Source organism: Thunnus albacares, chromosome 17, assembly GCF_914725855.1.
Source record: "Thunnus albacares chromosome 17, fThuAlb1.1, whole genome shotgun sequence".
In the NCBI taxonomy this organism is placed as follows: Eukaryota; Metazoa; Chordata; class Actinopteri; order Scombriformes; family Scombridae; genus Thunnus; species Thunnus albacares.
The window spans coordinates 26065630-26087597 of NC_058122.1; the positions used below are offsets into that span (position 1 = coordinate 26065630).

Here is a 21968-nt window from a genome sequence, read left to right on the forward strand (position 1 = left end):
GACTAGCTGCTGAACACAGTGGAGCATTTAGCAGCTAAAGAGCCAGATATTTCCCTTATGAGCTGTAAGGGTTAAAAAATGGGATGTTAAAAGGCAAAATAACTGAGTCAGAGCACTTCCTTGTTGCTGAAACGCATAAGGTCAATACCTCAGCACGCTAAGGAAAGCACAGTATAAGTCATATCAGGCAGCACAGAAGCAGACTCCCCGCCAAGCGGAATCAAAAAGACAATAAAAACCATCCGACCACAGACTCCTCAGCTTTCACAGTCAACACTTTCCCGTCTGTCCTCACCAGCTCAACCTGTTTGTTGCTGCTGGAAATTCTGTGAAATGGGTTTAAATATTAAATAAATCAACTTCATAGAGGTAGAGGAACTACTGTCTGTCAAGCTGTGATTGTCATAACTCGGTCTACTTCGCTGCAGTTCTCTCTCGCAAACTCTGCAAAGGCCAGAAGATTGAGTGCCATTGTTATTTTTAAAAACTCCGCAGGGAAAAGAATGGAAGTTTGCACAAAGCCAGTTCGGGCATCATGCTTCAGAAATTTTTAATGCTCATTTTATCACCACCAGTGCTGTGAAAACTGCTCAAATGATTGCTTAAATTATTATCTCATTTCATTTTTTATTTGTTACACATTCAAGGAACTTTTTTTTATTTTTTTTATATCCATATTTTTGTGATTTGATGCCGTGACCAGCTGGTGTTCTGCTTTCTTTTTTTGGCTTTTTCAGTTCAGTTTTAGGCTTTTTTTTTAAGCTATGCTTTGCCTTAATTGACACAATATTTATATTTTATTTGTTTTCCTTTTTTTCCAGATGATTTGCAGAAACAGCAGCGGCGTTTCTCTGTGAGGCTCTGGGTGGTCCGAGTTGGTCTTCTCCCGCTATGGGGAGTTTCTCGGTTGACTGTCTCTGGACCGCTCAGGTAATTTGAGTGACTCCTAATTAATTGTTACAGCATGGTGAATAGCAGTCCCCCCCCACCACCCCCTCCTTGTCTTTACTTGCAGACCTCAGTTTGGCGTCAGACTGACATTTAAAGAGAAAAAAAAAAAATACAAAATTGTAACTGTGAGTCAGTCCCAGGGTCGGGTACCGGGCCTCTGTCTCTGAGCCACTATTTTCATACTTGAGTGTCTGGGAAGTTGAATTGGAGCAGTAAACCTTCATAGACAGTATGATGGATTTTCACGGCGCTGTTAAGAATCGGTCGGAGCAGCTGGTCGGAGCAGAGCGACGTCAGGCCCGAATGTAAAAACAGACGGGAGTCGACGGTGGTGATTGGATGTCATATCTATCATACAGATGCATCATCGTTCCAGTCGATTTAAACTCTCTGGTTTCTCTCACTGGTTTACACTGATTGACTAAAGAACATTAAAATGACATCAACCTATTTCTGAAGTGAAATTCTGGAAGAATTCAGTCGGTTTTTTTTAACCAGAAGATATTAGTCCTGGTTGACAGCTAAATCAGCCTTTATTCCATCATCATCTCGGTTATGGCATGAAAAAAAAAAGTTGGTATAATCAGATGAAAGATTATTTCACAAGTTAAAACAAAAACTTCCACGGTCCTCTGAATGTTCTGTCTCTCTGTCTAAAAATAATTTTCTTTTGTTATTTCGACATAAAAGTCTGTAGCCGTTTACACTGATTGAGTACAAAACATAATAGCATCAACTTTTTGTGGTGTGAATTTCTAGAGGAGTTATGTCATTTCTGACCAAAATAGATCCCGTCTGAAAGTAGTTCCATCGTGGCAATTTCTCAGTGGTGACACCATAGAACAGTAAGTATAATCAGATGAAATATCACTACATGTGGACAATATCCTAACTGATTCGTCACGCCAAGGAACTAAATTAAACATACGTACGTTCGCCAAAACTTCCACAGACCTTTGAATACTTCGCCCTTTTAACTCGGTGTAAGCACGAGTCTACGGTTTCTAACTCTGAGAATGTGGAAACAGTAAAGTGCAAACTAGTGTGAACGTTAGTCCGTCAGAATAAAAAACACGTCGTTGCATGATTCTTCTCCAGCGCGCCGTGTTTTACTCATCAAATGTCTTCGGCTGTCTCGCCTTCATCGGGGAGGTGTCCGAGGCTGTTTGGTTTCCTTACAGACAATTAACTGATAAATCACCATGGATACCATAGATAAAGCACACAAAACAACATCATCATCCTTTAAAAAAATATATACTTTTGATGGAATATAATTACTCCTAGTCGATGCAAAGTCTGAACAAGAAATATCAAAGCCTGTAAATAACAATCTTTCATCTTAATGCATCAATGGGTAAAAAGGTTGAATATTCATTTTTCAATACAAGGCAACAAATTCTGTATTTATTCAGCCTCATTTTTCAAACTCATTTTTCAAAACAGAGTATACTCACTCTCTTAATATTTATGTATAATTCTAACTCATTTCAAAGTCAATCTGTGGTTGACAGTAACACATGTTGTGAGTAGTATTTTTTTTAAGAAACGAGTGATAATAATGTTGTTTTCTACACCTGGTATCTATGATGGTTTATCAGTCACATGACTGATTAATGAATTGTATAAAAGAAAACAGGAAACAGTCTCAGACACCAGACGTGATGACAGCTGAAAACATCTGGTGAGTAAAGCATGGTGTAGTAGAGACAAGCTGTGTACTGTATTTCAGTTTTGTAAGCCTAAATGTAGTTTTTGTAGACATAATGCTGCAGTTGACACTGATTTGCTCAAGAATATTAAAATGGCTTCAACTGTTTAGCCATTTCTCAGTGAAAAGCTTGTATAACCAGATAAAACACACATAAAACATCCTGTATTGTGTAATTTGTCTCCTATCAGATGTGTTTCATACCGTTTATAGCGGGTTAACTATCCCTTTAAATATTTCCTCTGAGTTATTAGGCTATTATAACACAACTTTGCATCCATGTGATGAAGTTTCTTGATTTGTTAAGTATATAATTCACTGGCTCAGACATTTCCGTCTGGTTATTTAATCCACTGACCATCTGATTTCCTGGAATATTTACTGTATTGAGATACATGTGATGATATTGCGATATAATATGTTGTCATAGAGGATATTTTTTTCTCTGTGTCGCCCGCTTCTATCCCACAAACTGTGATATTCCCTTTTAACTCGCTGAGCACATTCTTTTTCTTTCTAAAAATACTTTTGTACAAGTATCACTTGTTCATTTTTAGCAATAAAAGCCCTCAGGAGAAGTTACATAATTTAACCCTTTCAAAAACGGTGAGGAATGTGTTGGCAGTAGCCTGGAAAAAATTATTTTTATTGATCCATAGTCTCAAATTAGTTTTATGGATACAATAATAAGTTGTATTTGTATCCAAGAATGAAGAAATCTTTTATAAAATTGAGCAGATTTCGAAGACAATTCTCTCGTCTTCGCTTTCATATGGGCGTTTAAGCGCGGCGTCTGTTTTTCTTTAATAAAGCACCAGCTTGAGTCACAGCGTCGGCAGGGATCGACCATCCCGGTTGCTGAGACGAGGTAAAGATCTTAAGCTGGGTGTCTCTGCTTTGCACCCAGTGGGCTTAAACATATATCACACTGGCAGTAGGCTGTTTGCTTTCAACCCCCCCCCCCCGTCCTCCACTCTCCCTCCCTCCCTCCCTCCCTCAGCCAGGCCGGTCACTGATCCCCTCTCCGTCTCTATCTCACAGTGAATCCCTTCTGGTCAGAGGCAGAACGTTGAGTTTTCACAGTCAAACAGCACCCATGCTGGCGGAGAATTTCTTTGATCCCCAAAGAGCTTCTACCAGGTCAATGATGTGTATTTAAACCACTTAAATCTGACTTAAAACAAACACAATAAAAGGAATAATCAGTACTTTAAAGTAGGCAACTGAAGCCTTAACAACACACAATCCAAAGAATATGACATTGTGGGATCCCACTGTTAAATTACCAAGTAATCTCAATGAAGTGCTGTACTAAACGCCTCCGAAATGACCATTAAGCATCAACACCGGAAAGAGAATTTAACATATGTGGCTTCTGAATAAGAACGTTTGTCTTTTGCGGCCCAAAAGTCTTGACCTCCAGAGTTTTCACATGGCAGGGGGGATAAGATGGGAAAATCTGCAGTTTATTCTGAAGGAGGGCTGTTCTGGGTGTGAAGACTGTGAGCTGTCCTGCTGACCCCTGTGACTCCTTTGATCACTGGACCTCGGTGACAGTGCACCATTCCACGCCAAATTGCCAAATCACAACACGGCGGATCATCTATCAATCTAGATTTCCCCCAAACGAACGACGTTTATCTGCAGCAGATCTGAAACGCTACGAGAAGAAGAAGAAAGAAGACAAAACACTCAGCAGCATATAAAGCATTTGCAACACATTTTCTGAAAACAGTAAGTTGATTAATTGATTAGCTGATTGACAACAATTTTGATCATTCATTCATTGTTATCATTCATTAAAGGGAAATGCCAAACATTTGCCTGTTTTATATCAATACAAATTGAATTTTTTTGTGTTTTCAACGCTTTATTGGACAAAAACTACGCCGGGAAATTGTGATTTTTCACTATATTATCATATTTTATAGACTGAAAAAGATGGATCGACAGTAAAAATAAACCTGAAGGATTTGAATGTAAAATTTAGGATTAACGACAGTCAGTAGCTTTGTAACACTGCAATTTGCGCATAAAAAACTTGAGTGAAAACCAAAAATTTGAAAAAAAGTCGTAAAACTAAACAACAAAACAAAGCATCAGATCTGTGTGGAGCGATTAATACATGAAACAAACAGAAATGTCATATTTCCATCACGTTTCCCACGTCTGAGCTTTGACCGCTGCTCTTTTAACGGATACATCTCAAGTCTCTTAACTGCATCCATGTTGTTTCCCTCACTTCCGTCTTTTCCTCGTGTCTTAGTCCCTCCCACCGAGGCTGCGTTGCAAGGAAACCGAACCAGGAGAAGAAGAAGAAACGAGGAAATATGTTTTTTTTTAGAGAAATGAGACGTCCTTTCCTCTGAAGTGTCTCGTGAAGCGACGTCCGTTTCTGATGAGTCAGTCAGTCTCAGTCAGTCGGCTTTAACAGCTGTAGACTTCTGATGGTTTATGTCCACACACGTGCACTGTGGTGATACTAGTAAAGGTGAACAGTTCTAACTGCCAGAGCAGCAGCTTTTACCTGTTCAACAAACACCTGCACATGAATAAAAACCTGCGTTTATATTATTTAGTCATCATTTCCGTGTGTATTCATTGATATTCTGATTGTGAATTCATTATTTAACAACCCAGAATATGATCAGAGTGTCTTTTGAACGCTGGAAATTATTTATTAAGCGAAATGTTTGAGGGAAAAAGGAAATTATGTAACTCATAAGAAACCCGACGCTCAGGAATTTTCAGCCTCACATGTGACTGTATGGAAATGACGATAAATGATGTCAAATAAAAAAATGTGTTTAAAATGTGTTTCTTGCTGACAGACAGACTCTCTCTGACTTTAATTTCATCCATAATAACAGTTAATGGGGGGAAAATAACAGATCATGAAAAGAAAAATCTTTCTTGTAAATGAAGAAAGTTGTTTATGGTTCTTTTGTTGGTCAGACTGACAAGTCACAGATTTTTAACCAGATGGTGAATCTGGGGGAGCGATACACACTACAGTTTAATCTGTAATCTGGCTCCACTCCGGTATGAAACTGCAGCGATGTTGTGATGTATCAGTCCGATCAGCTGCGGCGTCCAATCAGTAACTGCCTTCCAATCCAAGGAGGCATGTAAAAGACGGTAAAAGACATCCTTGAAGGCTCCTCAGAGCAGATATAAGAGATGTGAGACAACCTTCAAAGTGGCGGACCAGAAAGACTTCCGGTTCAGGATGGAGGATCTTTGGAAGATCAAATAAGAGACCTGACCTCATCTCGTTGTGTCCTCTTCGTCCGCAATGGTCTAACGGCACCAGATTGGAGAATTAGCGCCACAAATGGTCTATCTTGATCAATCAACTCCTAATATTCACATTAACAGCAGTGGAGGCGCAATAACTCTTAAATTTGTTTAAAACTTGAGCTGCTGTTGGATGGGAACATGGCTGTACTTGTCCTACTATGACAACATTAGCTGTGAAAAGGCCTTTTAGTTTATTCATGTTCAGTTAATGCAAACATAATTGTTCTCCTTGTGTACAAAAACCAGACTACATCTAAAATAAAATGAGAACTCTTGATTAAATGTTGTTCTGCACGAAATTAAAACACTTGCATGTGCTGTATAGTTTTTATTTTATTTCTCTTTGTCCTCTGTCCTCTGTACTTCCTGTTTCTTTTTTGTCACACATCAGGTTTTGGGAAGCGATCAGTTGCAGGAGTCCATTTTTCAGCTGGGCTCTGATCTCAATACTTTCTTGTCATCTCATTTTTTTTATTGACGTCAAATACACATGAATGCAGCCGGTGTCTGCTGTGGATCTCCGTAGGCTCCATGTCGGGTGTCTGGTGAAATCTTTACGTCGGGCTCTGAGCGTGAGAAAAAATGCTTCAGAAAACAAACAGCACTCAGGCCGAAGTGGCAGGAAAACGTCTTTGTTTCTGTGTGTGTGTGTTTATGTGACGGTCTAATTTAAACTAAAACAGATCTCAATGGTACAAATTGCCTGTTAATTCGCTTGTGTGCAACACAGATGTTTGATTTCATTGTCCAATAAATTTTGACATAAGAATCCCTCTTTAAAAAAAAAAAAAAGATCAAATTCCACTTTGAAAATAGTTAATTTGTTACACCGGTGGATGTGTATAAGCTTAAAGGGTCTGATTGTTCACATTCTACATGCCGCACGTACAGATAAATGTAAAGCTAAGTGACTTTTTTATGCTCTCGCAGGCTCTCCAGGCATTCTGGGAATCAGCAGAGTGTATAAATCAAGCTTAATTAGACACCTGAGCAGGTAGGATCTCTCACTAGTATTTTTATGTTTGACAAAAGAAAGATGAAGTCGAACCACCAACACATTTTCAGAGTTTGACTGTAGGGCCCTCGGGAGGAATGTGTCTCCCACTAAAGCGTCACCTCTTAAAGAAAGCATATTATGTTACATACAAACATGTCATTTGTGGGACACTGGGGTGGAAATGTCTCCCTGGGGAGCAATCAGACTGACTCCAGCTTTTTTTTAAAAGTCTCCTCTCTTCGCCACTCCTCATTTTTCAGACCCCCTTAGAATTAGTCGAAATCCAAGCTTTTTACTATTCGCCTTACCCACACAGCTCAGTTACATTGATTAGAAATCAATTAACATTTTCCTGTTTGAAAGTCACTTTCTGCAATTCAACTCCACTGTAGATAAATCAGAGCTTTTTTCTTTTCACAGCAGAGAGTCTGCATTACTTTTCTAGCTCTGACTTTTAACAAATCTAAAAATGAAACAGACTTTTATTGTCTCACAAGAGGAAATTCAGCAAACTAGAATAAAAACAATTTAAAAAACCCAATAAAATAATAGTCTAATAAGTGCAAATACTCAACACACAATAGCAAATAACAGTAAAATATATATATTTATATACAGTATTTTCATATATATAATATATTTGAATTATGTGTGTTTATTTCACATAGAAAAAAATAAATGTTGACGTTGTTACACATCATTTTTGGAAACTTGTATCTGACCAAGAATAAGGATGGTGATGTTCTATATTTTTGTTACTGTCAACAAAATCTCATCCCAAATTGTTATGAAATACAGTATAATTTATCAGTTTTACAGCAAATACTAAACTTTTCATTTCCTTTAATATGCTCTATATTTAGTGTTTATTATTATTATTTATTATTATTCATCATTGATTAGTCCTCTGATTGTTGTCTTGATTGATCGATTATTACTGTATCTCAGTTTACAAAAACTTGGCCAAACTTGGAAAATGCTGCTCCAGATATTCAATTTACAATTACATAGAGAGAAAACCAGCTGATACTCATACTGGAAAACCTGGAACGAGAGAATGATTTGGTTCTTTTGCTATAAAAAAAATGACCTAAATGATTGATTGAATATCAAAATAGTTGTCAGTTAATTTTGACTAATCGTTTCAGGTTTTATCAATCTATAGGTTAGATTTATTTATAGCAAAGGTTACAGGTCCTTCACAATAAAAGACGGGATAGTAACAAGCACAAGAACACAAGGGGCAACGCGTCCTTCATTTTAAACTGGACTCTGAGGACATCCGGTTGTTACTGTATGGACACAACATGTCAGAGTAACAGTCTCTGGAGTCAGACCTGAACCCGGTCCAGCCTGTTTAATCCAGTAACAGAAAGGGCATCTTCCCAGCAGGACCCAGGGTGGCTGTGTAAGGTTGCACCCCAACATTTACACACTTGGCACAGGCAACAAAGCAGCCACTCCTCTGGCAACCACCGCCGGTCATTAAGCATAATTTGTCTGGTATCCCTGTGTTGAAAATGCACAAAGGAGGGTGAATAAAGCCAGCATGAGGTTGTCTTCTGGGCTGTCATGTGGAGGGATGGTGGGGGGCCCCCATGCCGGGCAGTGGTGGTGGTGGTGGTGAGGCGGAGGGGAAGGGGGGGGCAGACAGCGACAGAGAGGCTGGCTGGGGGAGCTCCCACAGGACTGCTTGGGGACAGCAGCAACCCGAGAGGGACGCCCCCCCCCCCCCCCCCCCCCCCTCCCCCACCTTCCCCTCCAAATCCCACCTACAACCACTGCACCACCCCCTCCCTGCAGCCATGCGTCTGACGGTTAAAACAACAGCCCCTGCGGCCAGCCAGGCTCCAACTCCCCTAGTGGATTTATGCCTTTTTCTCAGTTCCCACCGCCCTCTCCTACACCCGTCCCTCTGTCTGCTGCTCCATCCTCCATCGGCCAGAAACACTCTCCTCTTTCTGACTTTCTCTCTCTATTTACAGGGCTACAACAAGGCACTGACCCTATGTTGAGACTTTATGGATTACAGATTGTTGTTATTAATTGATTAACCGTATAGTCCTTAATATAAAATGGTGACAGTTACGTCCATCATTAACTGGCTTGTTTTGTCCGATCAAAAGTCCAGAATCCAAAATATATTCAGCTTATTGTCATATAAAATAGAGAAAAAGCTGAAAATTAGAGAGGGTGGAATCAGGAAATGTGGCAGTTTTGCTTACAGAATGACACAAATGATTAAGATTGTCAAAATAATTGTCAATTAATTGATTAGTTGACTTTTTGTTTCGGCACAAACCACAAGTTGATGCACTTTGCAGGCACTTCAGAGAGAAGTAGACAGAGTAGAGATCATCATTAGGTGCTGCTAGTTGCGAGGCAGCTCCAGTTACATTCTTCTTGTTCTTCTTCTTCTTCTTCTTTTGTGATGTTGATGATGCAACATACAGTGAAGTTTGCTCCAATGTAAATGTTCAGAATGATCCCAGATAGTGTGTCTTCAGTCACACACAAACACAATAAACTCTCTTAACAAAAATAAATATGATTTAAAAAATTGTGCAATACCACCCGTAGAGCTGTACATCGAGACCTCTGCACTGTTGACCAACTAATCATAAAACTGAAAAGCAGGAATTCATGTTTGAGCTTTTATTACCAGCTATTTGAGAAACAATAAGTAAAACAAATAAACTAAATGGAACCATTTGAGGGTCTTCAGCACATGTTTTTAAGTGGATGTGGCTCTGCTGTGTCTGTTTGAGTTTTGAACACTTGTTGAGAAACTCCTGATTTAAACCAGCAGAGCTTCTGTTAAATAACAGGACGCAGAGACGTCACTGCCCGAGTGTCACGTTTTATGATTAAAGGGAAAAAGAGAGAGAGAGAGGAAAAAAAAAAAAAATATTCTGGCTCCTAGAAATCATATGAAATCCCGTCTGTCTCCGCGTCTGTTTGGATCAAGCGGTCACATGTTGGACCGACCGAGGTGTGAACCGGAGGAGGTGCGACGAGCTCACGGAACGAACAAAGTGAATATAGGTTCCGTCATATCGTGCTGCTTGTTACCGCAGTTTAACAGCAGCTGATTGCTAAACAAACATGTTGGTTTTGTCTTCACAGACTTGTGATGCTTTATTTAATCTGACGAACATATAATCTTGTACATTAATTTCAGATTACTTGCTCCATCTGAGGCTGCAATGAGGATTATTTTCTATTGATTCTTCTGTTGTTTTTATTATTCAATGAATCATTTAGTCAATATTTTTCCCCCAGAGCCCAAGATGATGGTTTAAATTGCCTTTTTTGTGTGATCAGCAGTCCAAAATCCAAATATATTCAGCTTATTTTCGTATAAAACAGAGAAAATTGCAAATATGAGAAGCTGAAATCAGGAAAAACGTTGCCTGTCGATGTGTAATTGATTAGGCGACTCATCATTTCAGCTCTACTTCCATTGTCTTAACCCTTCTTCTGTTGGACTGAAGAATCGACCTTCAATCTGAGAACTATATTACCACATACAGCAGCTTGTCCTTCAGGGGTTCGTTTTTGTTTAGACGTTAGCATGAAATCACTCCCTCCTCATTTCGACTTGACACAGAGCAGCGACTGAAATGAAAGTGAGGTATGAAGTCATGTGTCTGTTGCCCACCGCTCTGCTCAGCGTTGGAACGCCGGGCCGGTGAAAGTGACTGCCTGTCTGTCTACCTGCCTGTCTGCCAGCGCTGCCTCCCTGAGCGTTTGACACGCCGAAGCCACGTGGAGACCCCGCTGACGGTCTCACCCCGGCCTGCTGCTGCTGCTGCTGCCGCCGGAGCCGTGGAGGTGAGCTGGGAAGCGCCTGGGTGGCAGGGCAACACACGGGGCCTCCCTGGCTGGCGCCTGTAATTTTACCTTCCCATTCATCAGCCAGAGATATTAATAATAACAGCACATCTGGATTCACTTTACTGTCTCGTGTTAACCCTTTCCACTGCAGCACTGACTGCTGCTGCTGCTGCTGCTGCTGGCAAGGCCCAAACCCCCAACCATCCCTCCCAACTCAAGTCCCATTCCTCTGGCTGTCAGTCTTCATTTCTCTGTCTCATCTACTGCTGCACTGTTTCCCTTTTCAGCTTCACAGAAAGCCAAACAGCTCACCTGAAGAATTTCATGTGCGCTCACGTCGATGTGTTTGTACGGAGGAAAAAATAACTTATTTGTCTTCTCGATTTTGAAATCTCTGGATTTCACCCTCATGACATTCTCTCCTCCTTCGGATCTCTTAGATTTAATGAGGGTTTATTTTGATCATGGACTAAGATATGATAAGTGGTTATTCTTCAGGTTTTGGCTTATAAGCACAACACTGTGTTATCTCAGAGATCCATTATAATACTGGATAACTCACTTTTTCGCCACAAACACTTTCATGCTCCTGCAGATGTCACTCAGTTCATAAAAACTCAGCTTCAGGGTTCTGGAGCGCCTCATGGACATAAGTTGATGCACAAAAATGCAAAGTTCATGGACTTCTAGTGAGAAAGGAGGCTAATCCTGGCTGTCTTGGATTCAGCTTGGGGAAATGTAAACTTCCTGCTGACTGAACTGAACTGCTCAGGTTAGGCTAGCCCATTGTCGCTAACTTTGGGGCTAACCCCCTTCACTTTAATTGGCAGGTGGGACACAGGGACTCGGCTTGAGTCTTGAGGAATTGTAGCATTTATTCACTGACGAATAGCCTAAACTGTACACACACTGCACTGCTATGTTTTACAAACACGTCTACAAGTGGTTACTTGTCTACCAAACAGCACATAAAATTACATTGTTATACTTGTGTGACATAGCAAAGCTCATCCCCTTTTTGTCTTTTTAATTACATATTTCCAAACATCTCGATTTATAAAATACAGTGGTAATGCAAGTGTCAAAACTGCACAAATTTCCAGTTAGGGGCAGATGTTAGAGGCTGTTAAGTTCCTATAGTAGAAAAGGTCTAACTGTGATAGATAACCATTAAACATCTGCGCCTGGTTCTTGTCATTCATGTAAATAGAGTAATACATAAAATGCTTGTCAGACCTTCAAACAGCATCTGAAAATCTGAACCCCCCCCCCCCCCCCGTCACACCTCTCACATTTTTTAGGTGTCTTCGTCTGCCAATTTTTGCAACTTTCCCAAACCGTCACTTTACTCCACTTCACGCAATCATTGCTCAGGTGTTGCAGGATTGAAACCTTCTCTGTCAAGCTCTTTTTTTTTTTTTTCAGTCTTCACACAACTTCTTCTGTCACTTTTCATGTAAACAGTTGAGTGCAACACCATGAATTCCTTTGAGGACAGACTGTCTGGAAGTGTTCGCCGTTATCCCCATTTGTACTATTCATTGCGTTGACACTACAAAGACACATAAAAGACAGAGTTCTTGGAGAAGCAGCCAGAAAGAGGCTAATGTTGCGTTCACACGTATGGATGCAAAGCAGTCGTCAGTCTCCTGCCTCTCATCAACCAGTAGTTCTGTGTACGTTGCATCGAGCACGTAGCCGGCGTACCAATAAACCAACAATGTCAGCGATTTGTTTCCACTTCCATCATTGTTCTTTTAATGGTTCCCGGTAGCTCATTAAATACACGTCGTAGAGAGAAACCGGAGACTGTGACAACCAGCTTTTTCCTCAACTTTTGTTTGAAGTTATTTCATGTAGTGTACTGGGGTAGTAAACAACTCCCGTTTCCACAGGAATCAAAACGAGTGTGATTAACTCTTTGCTTGGCTGTTGCTTGCTGGGTGCTTTTTTTTTTTAATCTCTCTAGCTGAGCCTTCGCTGTGTCATCATTTGAGTCTGCATGTGCAAGAGGGCAGGCCTTCCACCCCGCCTTCACATGTGACCATTCACAACAGGTATAAACACTCTTACTTTCCAGTGTGTCCTCTCTCTAGATGGCATAATCTTCGGCAAATTCGCTAAAGAAAGAGCCGATTAGCCGTCCGTCCGACACAAAAAGAGCGCAGCAGTTTGTTTCATGTCTACATGAGATGGGGCGTAAAAACTCAGACGTTTGCCTGGCTGTAAGCCGCTGCTCAACACACGGGAGTCCGTAGACACCTCTGCAAATCACCCTACTGAGCTGTCTATAGGTGGAGCCAGGGCCCTGCTACTGGCCGCCAGGCTTGGCTCGCCGCCTGTTGTCCGAGCCTCCCGCTGGTGGCAACAGGTGACAGAGGTCTGCAGTGTGTAGAGCTGACAGCCCCCTCGCACCCGCGTAGAAACACTTGCTTCATTACCAGAACCCCCCCCCCTCCCCACCCTCACCACCCTCCCCAACCCCCTTTTAGCCCTAGAGAGCAACAGGGCAACAGACAGAAGTAGAGGGAGGCTTTACTGCTGTTTCTGTGGCACTAAACATGAGTTTGAGAGGAGGCAAGTCAAAAAAAAAAAGCTCAGTGTGCATCACTCATCTGCTCATGAGTCAACACTCATGATGTCACACGCTGCCCTGCCAGCCTCACACACAACTATACTGTATTACCAATTTTCGCATAAAAGACCTTATTTATTAAAAAAAGGGGAGAGTCGGCTCTTTTTCCATGCAGTGGACTGAGCCGTACCTCCCAGAGAGACCTGACTGTTAAACCATCGTGCCACAAACAACCTGCTAAAAACACTTAGAGTATTTCTCCCATACAGAAATAAACACTGGCCAATTAGTGTTCTTATTTTTGGAACTATTTTAGCTGCCAGAGGAATTGAAAATATAACCGAGCAGACATGGCCTGACACGGAGGACTGCAATTTCAGCCCCTGACGTCTCCGCGTGGACAACCAGGAGCTGCTATATCTATCAAGACCGTACATCAGCCTCGAGGATAGTTTATGTCTCTGAAATGAATCCTCGGAGTGGAACAATAGCGCCACTATTATCCAACGCAGAGAGAGATGAATTCACATGAAGACAAGTCATCTTGATTTATGAAGTGTGAATTAGGAGCTGAGAGTTTGAGACCAAGGTGGGGTCGGTGAGGGGGTTTTGCATGGCACAAACAGACGTCTGTGTTGTAGGGGCTGGAGACGCCGCGACCTCCCGTCATCCCCCCCGCCTCCACCGCCTCCACTACTATTGCTCTGACTCCCGGGCCTGTTCGCTCATTCACAGGAGCCTCTGGCACGGCTGCAGCTTTGGCTTGTGATGATCTGTAAAAATCCAGCTAGATCGGCATGTGGGGATCAACGCCTCGGCTTTGGCCTGGCGTTGAAATGCGCTAAATGCCCCCGCTAGCCGCAGAGGACGCCTGCTGTGTGCCTGTGCTGATCGTCAGGCTTCATTTATATCACACGGCGGGTTGATGGAGTGCTGAATCATCCATCAAGTGCAGAAGTATTTACTTGGATTCTAGTAAAATAAAGGCTGATCAAAAACTGCTGACCTGGGCAGCGCATGCTGCTTCTGTGTGTGTACTTGCGGGTGTGAGTCCATACCAGAGTTTGACCAAATCGAGCTGATGAAGATTTTATTGGATTAAAATTGACTGCAGTAAGGGAAAACAGCGAGAACAAACTCAAATCATCATTTTGGAAACTCGAAGATGGTCACAGATCTGAGATAATGGAGGTTTTAGTGTCAAGGGTTAAAAAAAAAAGATCCAGGAAGTCCAGTTTGAGTAACCAGTCCATGAGTTTGAAAGTTTATCAGACACCAAAACACTTTACCGTCATGTATAATATTATGAGAGAAGGTTTTACTTCTCTGGGAAGTTATCACAACGGCAGTTTTATCTTGTGTTGCAACAATCGTGAGATTAACCGAAGTACAGCGTTCATGTTCTGTACGTTTTGCAGGTATTTGATTCGCCAAAGTGTCAACTTGTTGGATGATGCTGCATTGCATTCTGGCAAAAGATAAGCCAGATTCAACTTTTTTTGGGGGGGGGGGTAGCCCGGCAGCTGAGCTGAAAGTGGTTCCATTAAAATGAGTCGGTCTGAATGCAGCCTTGTGCCACGTTCGTGTCAGATGGGATGGATGGTAGACATGGGAAAGATTCAGGACAATTCAGGACAGTTGTATGATTACACAGTTGGTTGATTGAGGGTCCAGCGAATGTGGGTTTAATCTCTTTTCTGCTTGACTTTCAGGCACTTATGTATTATGAAGCGCCAAGTTGGATATATCGGAGTTTCCTAGTTGTAATTATGACTTGGATGTTGACCTGAATGCTATTTACTTGTTGGAAATAATTATGATAACTCCAATATGACATGAACACAGAATTAGGCCTCACTTCCTGTTTGTGTCTGTTGTGTTTTTCGATTACTGCCAAAATAATGTGGCTTTTCAAAATTATTAGTTGTAATCTAAGAGGCCATGTGTACTGTTTGTAAAATTGTACTCAACTCAACCTTCAACCAGTTAAATTCAAAATACTGGAAAAATGATTATAGCAGAAAGAAAAAAAACGATATTTACAAAGAGCCAAAGGCTCTGAGGGGTAAAAGCTCAGTATGCCTAACATTGTGTAATATTTAATACCTGATTAGCAGTGCAGGAGATTTAAACCCCATCAACCATGTGATTGCTCCAGGACTTAAGTTTTGTAAGTTTCAGGTTATTTTAAGGCAGAAAAAGAAGAAACGTCACATATTTTCTTCTCCAGCTCCTCTAAAGGATCATCGTCTTTTTGTTTTTCTTCTGATATTGACAACTGAAGCACTAGTATACTAGTTCTGGCTTTCTTCTGACCCTGTCTGTCACCCGTATGCCCAAGTACAAACTCAGTCTTCTGACTAATCACTAAGTATTTTGAGTTTTGGCGTTGCTAATAGATCGTGTACTATGACTTAATGACTTTGTTTGGGTGCAGAGTTTCTGTCTGTGAAACCTTCATGGAGGAATGGAAGGAAAACACTCACATACCAGGCTCTGGGTGCTTTGAGCATTTGGGCATCAACTCTGCAACCTATGGGAAAAATGAACTAAACATGCTAATTATAGTGCTTGTTAAAAGCCACAGATATTTATGAGTGTTCTGCACAACCTGAAGATGACTCTAATGGATTTGACTTAAACGATTTATTTGAGTATTTAGTATTTATTTGAGTATATATAGATAACTAAGTTTGATAATCATAATGTACTGGTAAGAGTGCCAGTACATTATCAAAATGTTATTGTGAATAAGATTTCTCTTAAATTAACTTGTAAACATATAAACAACCAGTTAAATCTTTACAATAGATTTTTGCAGACTGAAATAGTCATTAGTCATAAGGACAGAGGCTCGTCTGAATGCCTGTTTCAGGTTGATGCAAACCAAAATTTGTTTGATATTTACTTCCTGAAAAACAAGATCGACTACATAGATGTAAAAAAGTGATTTCAACAAATTCTTTAAATTCTCCAACAGAAAATAAACAGTGTGACATGCAAAATCAAATGGTCAGTGGTTAGTCGTCGCAATTAATTTTAGTTAAAGTAACGATCTCGAATTCTCTGTTTTTTTCTCTTTGGCGACGCCTGTGGTGATAAGTGGTAATTGCAGGTGTGTTTTTGGACTTCACTTCCCAGAGATCCAAACAGTGTTGCCTGTGTGATACATGCATGTATAATAAGAGCTCAAGAGCTGCTCAACCTTGCAGCCAATTTTTCCCAATGGTCACTTGCGGTATTACAGCGAAAAATCCCCCTGAGGCCCAAAAAGCATTTTCCCCACAGACAACTGTTGTAAAAGAGACGTCTGTAAAACTGTTGACACAATACCTTGAACTGCAAACAAGGTCAATTATGACTCTATTATGATTTTTTGATCCTTGGAGGTTTTATACTTGTAAAACTTTCCCTTAGCCAAGAAATGTGATTTAAAAATCTATGACATCATCACAATGTAAAGTCTGTGGGCAGAGCGAGAACTTGCGGAAACACCACTGCGCATATTCATGGGCCGTACGATGCAGAAGCAAACCCGGAAGCTAGAAACTTTTTTGGCGTATCTGCCATGCAAGCAATTCTTATTGGACTGAATGGATGCCATTTTTGGTCCAGTATCCAGCTCCTTTAATACATCCATGGTGTGACATCAGTCAGTTGGCAGTTGGCAACGCTAGCATGAACCAAAAAAACAGTACGCCGCTTCACAAACAAGTGAGTTGAAGATGAGTGAGTCTGTTGCGTTAGCTCCGCCTACCCTCTCTGGCAGACCAACCACTGCTGGGTGGTGGAAAACGTGTCACTAACTGAGATGTGATTTTCCCAGGAAACGTCGCCACTGTCACCCAGTTCATAATACTGCAAACGCAAGAGCTTTCATCAGTGAGCCGTAGGCGCAATCACCATTGTGTTTCCCCATTTAGCGACTTAACAGACATTTATTTTAAATGAAATTCTTCAAAATTATTACTTTAAACTGGCAGCAGAGGTGATTATAGTGATTGTGTGCTCTTGGATTGCAGAGGAATGGAAAAAAAGTGCTAAACAAACTAGTAAATTGCACACCTCCCAAGTGCCAGAGTAAACATAGTGGCACCCACTTCATGTCTGTGTGTATTCAGCTTGGCACTGTGGCCACAATTAGCAGGAGGTGTGAAACAACGTACCGAGGAAGATAAAGCGTGTGAAAAGGTGCTTTGTGTTTCCTGAATCACTCTTCAGTCGCTCTAACTGCTCTCCATTATTGATAAGTTTCAGGATATCGAGCCTCAAAAGTCCTTTTTTACAGATTTATTCCAAAAAAACAAACAAAAAAAAAAGACTTCTTGGGTCTTTGTGGTTTGCTCCTGCATGGATGAAAGCTATCAAAATCCTTGAGTCCTTTTTTTTTTTGTTGTGTGTTTCTACCTGAGCGTGCCTTTTCTTGGTACCAGCGCTGAAGGTGTCTGCCAAGAGAGAAGTCTGCTTTTTCTCACTAAATGAGAAATCAGCAGGGAAGGCTACAATGACCCGCGCATGGCTCAAACAAGGAGATTCATTTTGAATGCTATATCCTTAAGCGCAGGTTTAAAAGTCCTCTCAAGAACCAGACCCCCGCAACAAAAAAAAAAAAAAAAAGAGGTCATTACGTCGGTGGGTTTATTAGCCAAGGAAACTGTGTTTTGTTAACTCAAGAATAAAAAAACTCCTCAATTAAGCAGGCGTCTGTCTCAAGTAACCTGTCTTTTTTAGGGAGGAATATTTCACTATCAAAATGTTCCTGTGGTAAAACAGTAGGAAGGGATTAGAAGAAACAAAAACAACTCAGCATTAAATGAGCCTGGCAATCCTGATGACACTTAATGAAAACCATATTTGGATTTTAACCCCTGCTGACACGTTAGAAATGAAATATTACAGCACGTTAAGAGAACTAAAATGCCGATTTCATTTTAATGCTTCCTCGAGTGTGCGACTACTTCATTTAAATTGCTCAAAAGTAAATTGCTCTTAATCTTTTATTTGCATGATTCATTGAAAATTGGTGATTTCATGAATATTTGAAGAGGCTGACGTTACCATGTGAATGCAATGGATTGAGCCTATCTGTCAAGCTTTTTTTTGGGGGGGGGGATAGTTTATGATACGTGCTGGTCAGATGAAAAATATACGGGTGACATTTTCCAGACTTTTCACCATCATTTGACCGTAAAGTAAATGAGTCGTGTGGTCAAGTGCTTGTGTGAATTAGCTCATTCAAAAATGAAACAGAGATGCATTTATCTAAAGCGAATGGTTTATGGCTGATGTAGCAGCTGGCTAAGTTCTTCCATTAAATTATTTTTCAAAGAATGATTCTCTGAGCATGAGTTTAGACAGGTTCACAAATTGTGATACTTTCCATGGCTGCTGCTTAGTGAGCGTTGTTTATTTGGGAGCTAATTTGGCCGGCTTTATTGAGAGGCTCGTTCTAGCACGGTAACAGGCAGAAATATTGTCCCACTTGAGTTGGACACGAGCAGTAAATACGCTGCAAAAAGTGTCCTTAACACAGGCCGTTTCATCTCATAGTTTGGCTGTATGTTGCGCTTTTCTTCAAAAAAAAAAAAGGTTCTGCAGAGTAGGTGAGATCATGTCACTTCATTGTTTCCTGCATTGTTCATCAGGAAAATGATTCTTATGAATTGGACACAAGTTAAATAAACTCACCCTTAGTTTCCCTTTAAGTATCTTTCAGTTTGTTAAAATCATCTCATTCCACTCCGCCTGACATTATCATGAACTCTCTGTATCAGCTGCTTCCAGCTCTTTGTTGATGTTAAGTGAAATATTCAAACCTCAGACTGAGTGTTTTTACGGCTGCAGCTTTCTGTCAAATGCAAATATTATCCAGATGTTTTGTGCATCAGTGTAAACACATTTGCATACATATACTTTCTGATCTTCACTTGAATTTCGAAATACAGGTCTGTGTGTGTTTGAACAGAACTTGGATACATAGAATGAGTTTGTAATGACTGAGGTGGGTTTAAAGACAATAAGGCAATAATTCACTTAACAATAATAAGTGAATTCATTTATTTTTCAAGGCTGAATAGTTGTGCAGTTGGAACATAAAGACACTTGGAGAGTTGCCTCCCTGTCATTGAAACAATCAAAGTTGACTAAACTCTACAAGCAACAAAAAATATGCATTCTGGAGTGACGTCTAATATTAAGGTCATGGACCTTTAAATCAATAATGTAAAGAAAAGACCAAACAAATCATTTGCAAGCTGTATCTCAATAAAAACAAATATCAAGTGGACATAAACTGATACTTTAGGTGTTCTAAGTGTATTATTTGATTAAATAGGTGGTTATCTAAGTTTAATTTGGCTGACAGAAGAAAGACTTGATGTCATGTGATTGAATCTGTGAAATCCTGAAAAATACCACAATGTTCAAATACTCAATTACAAGTAAATGTCCTGCTGTTACTTAATTATACAGAATTCACAGCAAAATATTGAAAGTAAAGGTTCTAATAACACAGCAGAATGGCCGCTCACTGTCAATGTTATATTATTTTATATTATATTAGTGGATTGTTGTATTCCTAAGTGTATTAACATGCAGCATTTTGGTGTGAGCTGGCAGAGAGGGAGCTAATTTTAATGATTGTCAGGGAGTTTACTGTTCTAAAACTGATCACATGTTTTGTATGTAAAATATTAATCTGCAGAGTGTCTACAGCTGTTAGATAAATATAGTGGAGTAACATGTATATGTCTCTCTGAAATGCATCTAGTAAAATACACTCTGAGCACAAGAACCTCAAAACTCTTCTGAACCAAGTGACACTTTGTGTTTTATAAGAAGTTAAAAGAAGAAGAAGAAGAAGATGTTCTGCAGGAACTTTAACTGAAGCTCCAGCAGAATGAAAGACTTTGTGCATCATTCCTACTGTGAGACTGATTGAAGGAAGTCTGGAAAACCGACAGGGGGCGTCTCATCTCTCCCGGCATTCCCCCCCACCTCCACCACCGCCCCCCTCCTCCTCCCTCCTCCTCCTCCCCCCTTCAGCGCGGTGGAAGAAGGAGGTATTGGGGATCTCCTCCTAGACAACAAACCCATATTCAAAGAGCGGCACACGAATTACATCACGCTCCGTGCGGAGGATATAACGGAGGTCGCGGGTTAGTCGCACCGCTTTTTTGCAGCGGAGACAACAGGAGCATCATGCCGAGCCCGCGCGCAGGGAGCCCGAGGAGACTTCTGAGCGCTGTCACGCAGTTTATCATAAAAACTAGTTTCCACTGACGCTGCAACGGACACACGTTTTTTTTTTTTTTTTTTTTGTTATTTCCCTCACGGATTTATATCATGGGAATGTGTGATTTTTAAGGGACACTCACGAGGCAAGTTTGGATACGGCTCACGCGTAATTGCGCACAAGAAAGTGTGTCCCCCCTTCAGCGCTCCCTGACTGCTCCCTGTGCGCACTGATCTCACCGCTGGACCTGTCTGACATGGATCAGTCTCCGCAGTTTGTAGCCATGTATCTATTAGTGCTATCCCTCGGACTGATGATGGACAGGGGGATTTGTCAGCACTACTACCTTCTCCGCCCGATACCGAGTGACAGTCTGCCTCTTGTGGAATTAAAAGAGGATCCGGACCCAGTCTTCGACCCCAAGGAGAGGGACCTTAACGAGACCGAGTTGAAGAGCGTCCTGGGAGACTTTGACAGCCGCTTTTTGTCCGTTTTACCTCCAGTCGAGGACAAATACACCGGGAACGACGAACTGGAGGACTTTGAGATCCTAAAACCCGGTGGAGTACTCCCAAAGGAAATCAGAGCGGTGGATTTCGACGTCCAGTTCGGCAAGAAGCACAAACCCAGTAAGAAACTGAAGCGGCGGCTGCAGCAGTGGCTGTGGGCGTACTCGTTCTGTCCTATCGTGTATACCTGGACCGACCTGGGGAACAGGTTCTGGCCGCGGTTCGTGCGGGTGGGCAGCTGCCTGAGCAAAAGGTCGTGTTCGGTTCCGGAAGGGATGGTGTGTAAACCTGCGAACTCGACCCACCTGACGATACTGAGATGGAGATGCGTGCAGAGGAAAGGGGGACTAAAATGCGCGTGGATACCGGTTCAGTATCCGATCATCACAGACTGCAAATGCTCCTGCTCCAGTTAAAAAAAAAAAAAAAAAAAGACTCTGCAGCAAAAATAAATTATAAGCTCATTATTTTTGTGATTCTTGTTCACATGCACTACCGAGTGTAGGAATGTATTTTCTGTATATGCGGTGCCATGCAGTTCTATATAGCTCCCTGTACAAAGTCAGTATTATTTGTAACCAGAGTCTACTTTATTTGTGGAGAATTGGTTATATATTTTGTATTTATGGAGATATGGCGCATAGAGCCACGTAAGGACTTGCAGTTGTCCATATTTGGATGAAGCAGATCGACCTCAGAGTTAAACGTGGGATTATTGATACAGTTGTGTATCAATGACTTGTTTTATCCTGTAAATTAAGGAAATTTTTTTTTTGCTATTTATTCTTTATATTCGTACAATAAAACGACACTGAAATGATCCTAAATGTATTCTTTCCCTTCTTTTTGAACAC

General features: G+C 41.0%; 2 protein-coding genes across 2 annotated transcripts in view; both read left to right on the top strand.

Annotated features, from left to right (window-relative positions):
- Window positions 1–21968, top strand: part of LOC122966727 (RNA binding protein fox-1 homolog 3-like) — a 526578-nt gene that overhangs the window by 17843 nt on the left and 486767 nt on the right. Inside the window, exon 3 of the mRNA XM_044331033.1 lies at window positions 822–930. The gene's annotated coding sequence lies outside the window, so the exon portion shown is untranslated. The remainder of the gene's footprint in view (window positions 1–821; window positions 931–21968) is intronic.
- nog1 (noggin 1) lies at window positions 13393–21934 on the top strand. The gene has a single exon (XM_044331036.1). The coding sequence runs from the start codon at window positions 20862–20864 to the stop codon at window positions 21528–21530; it is 669 nt and encodes a 222-aa protein (XP_044186971.1). The 5' UTR covers window positions 13393–20861; the 3' UTR covers window positions 21531–21934.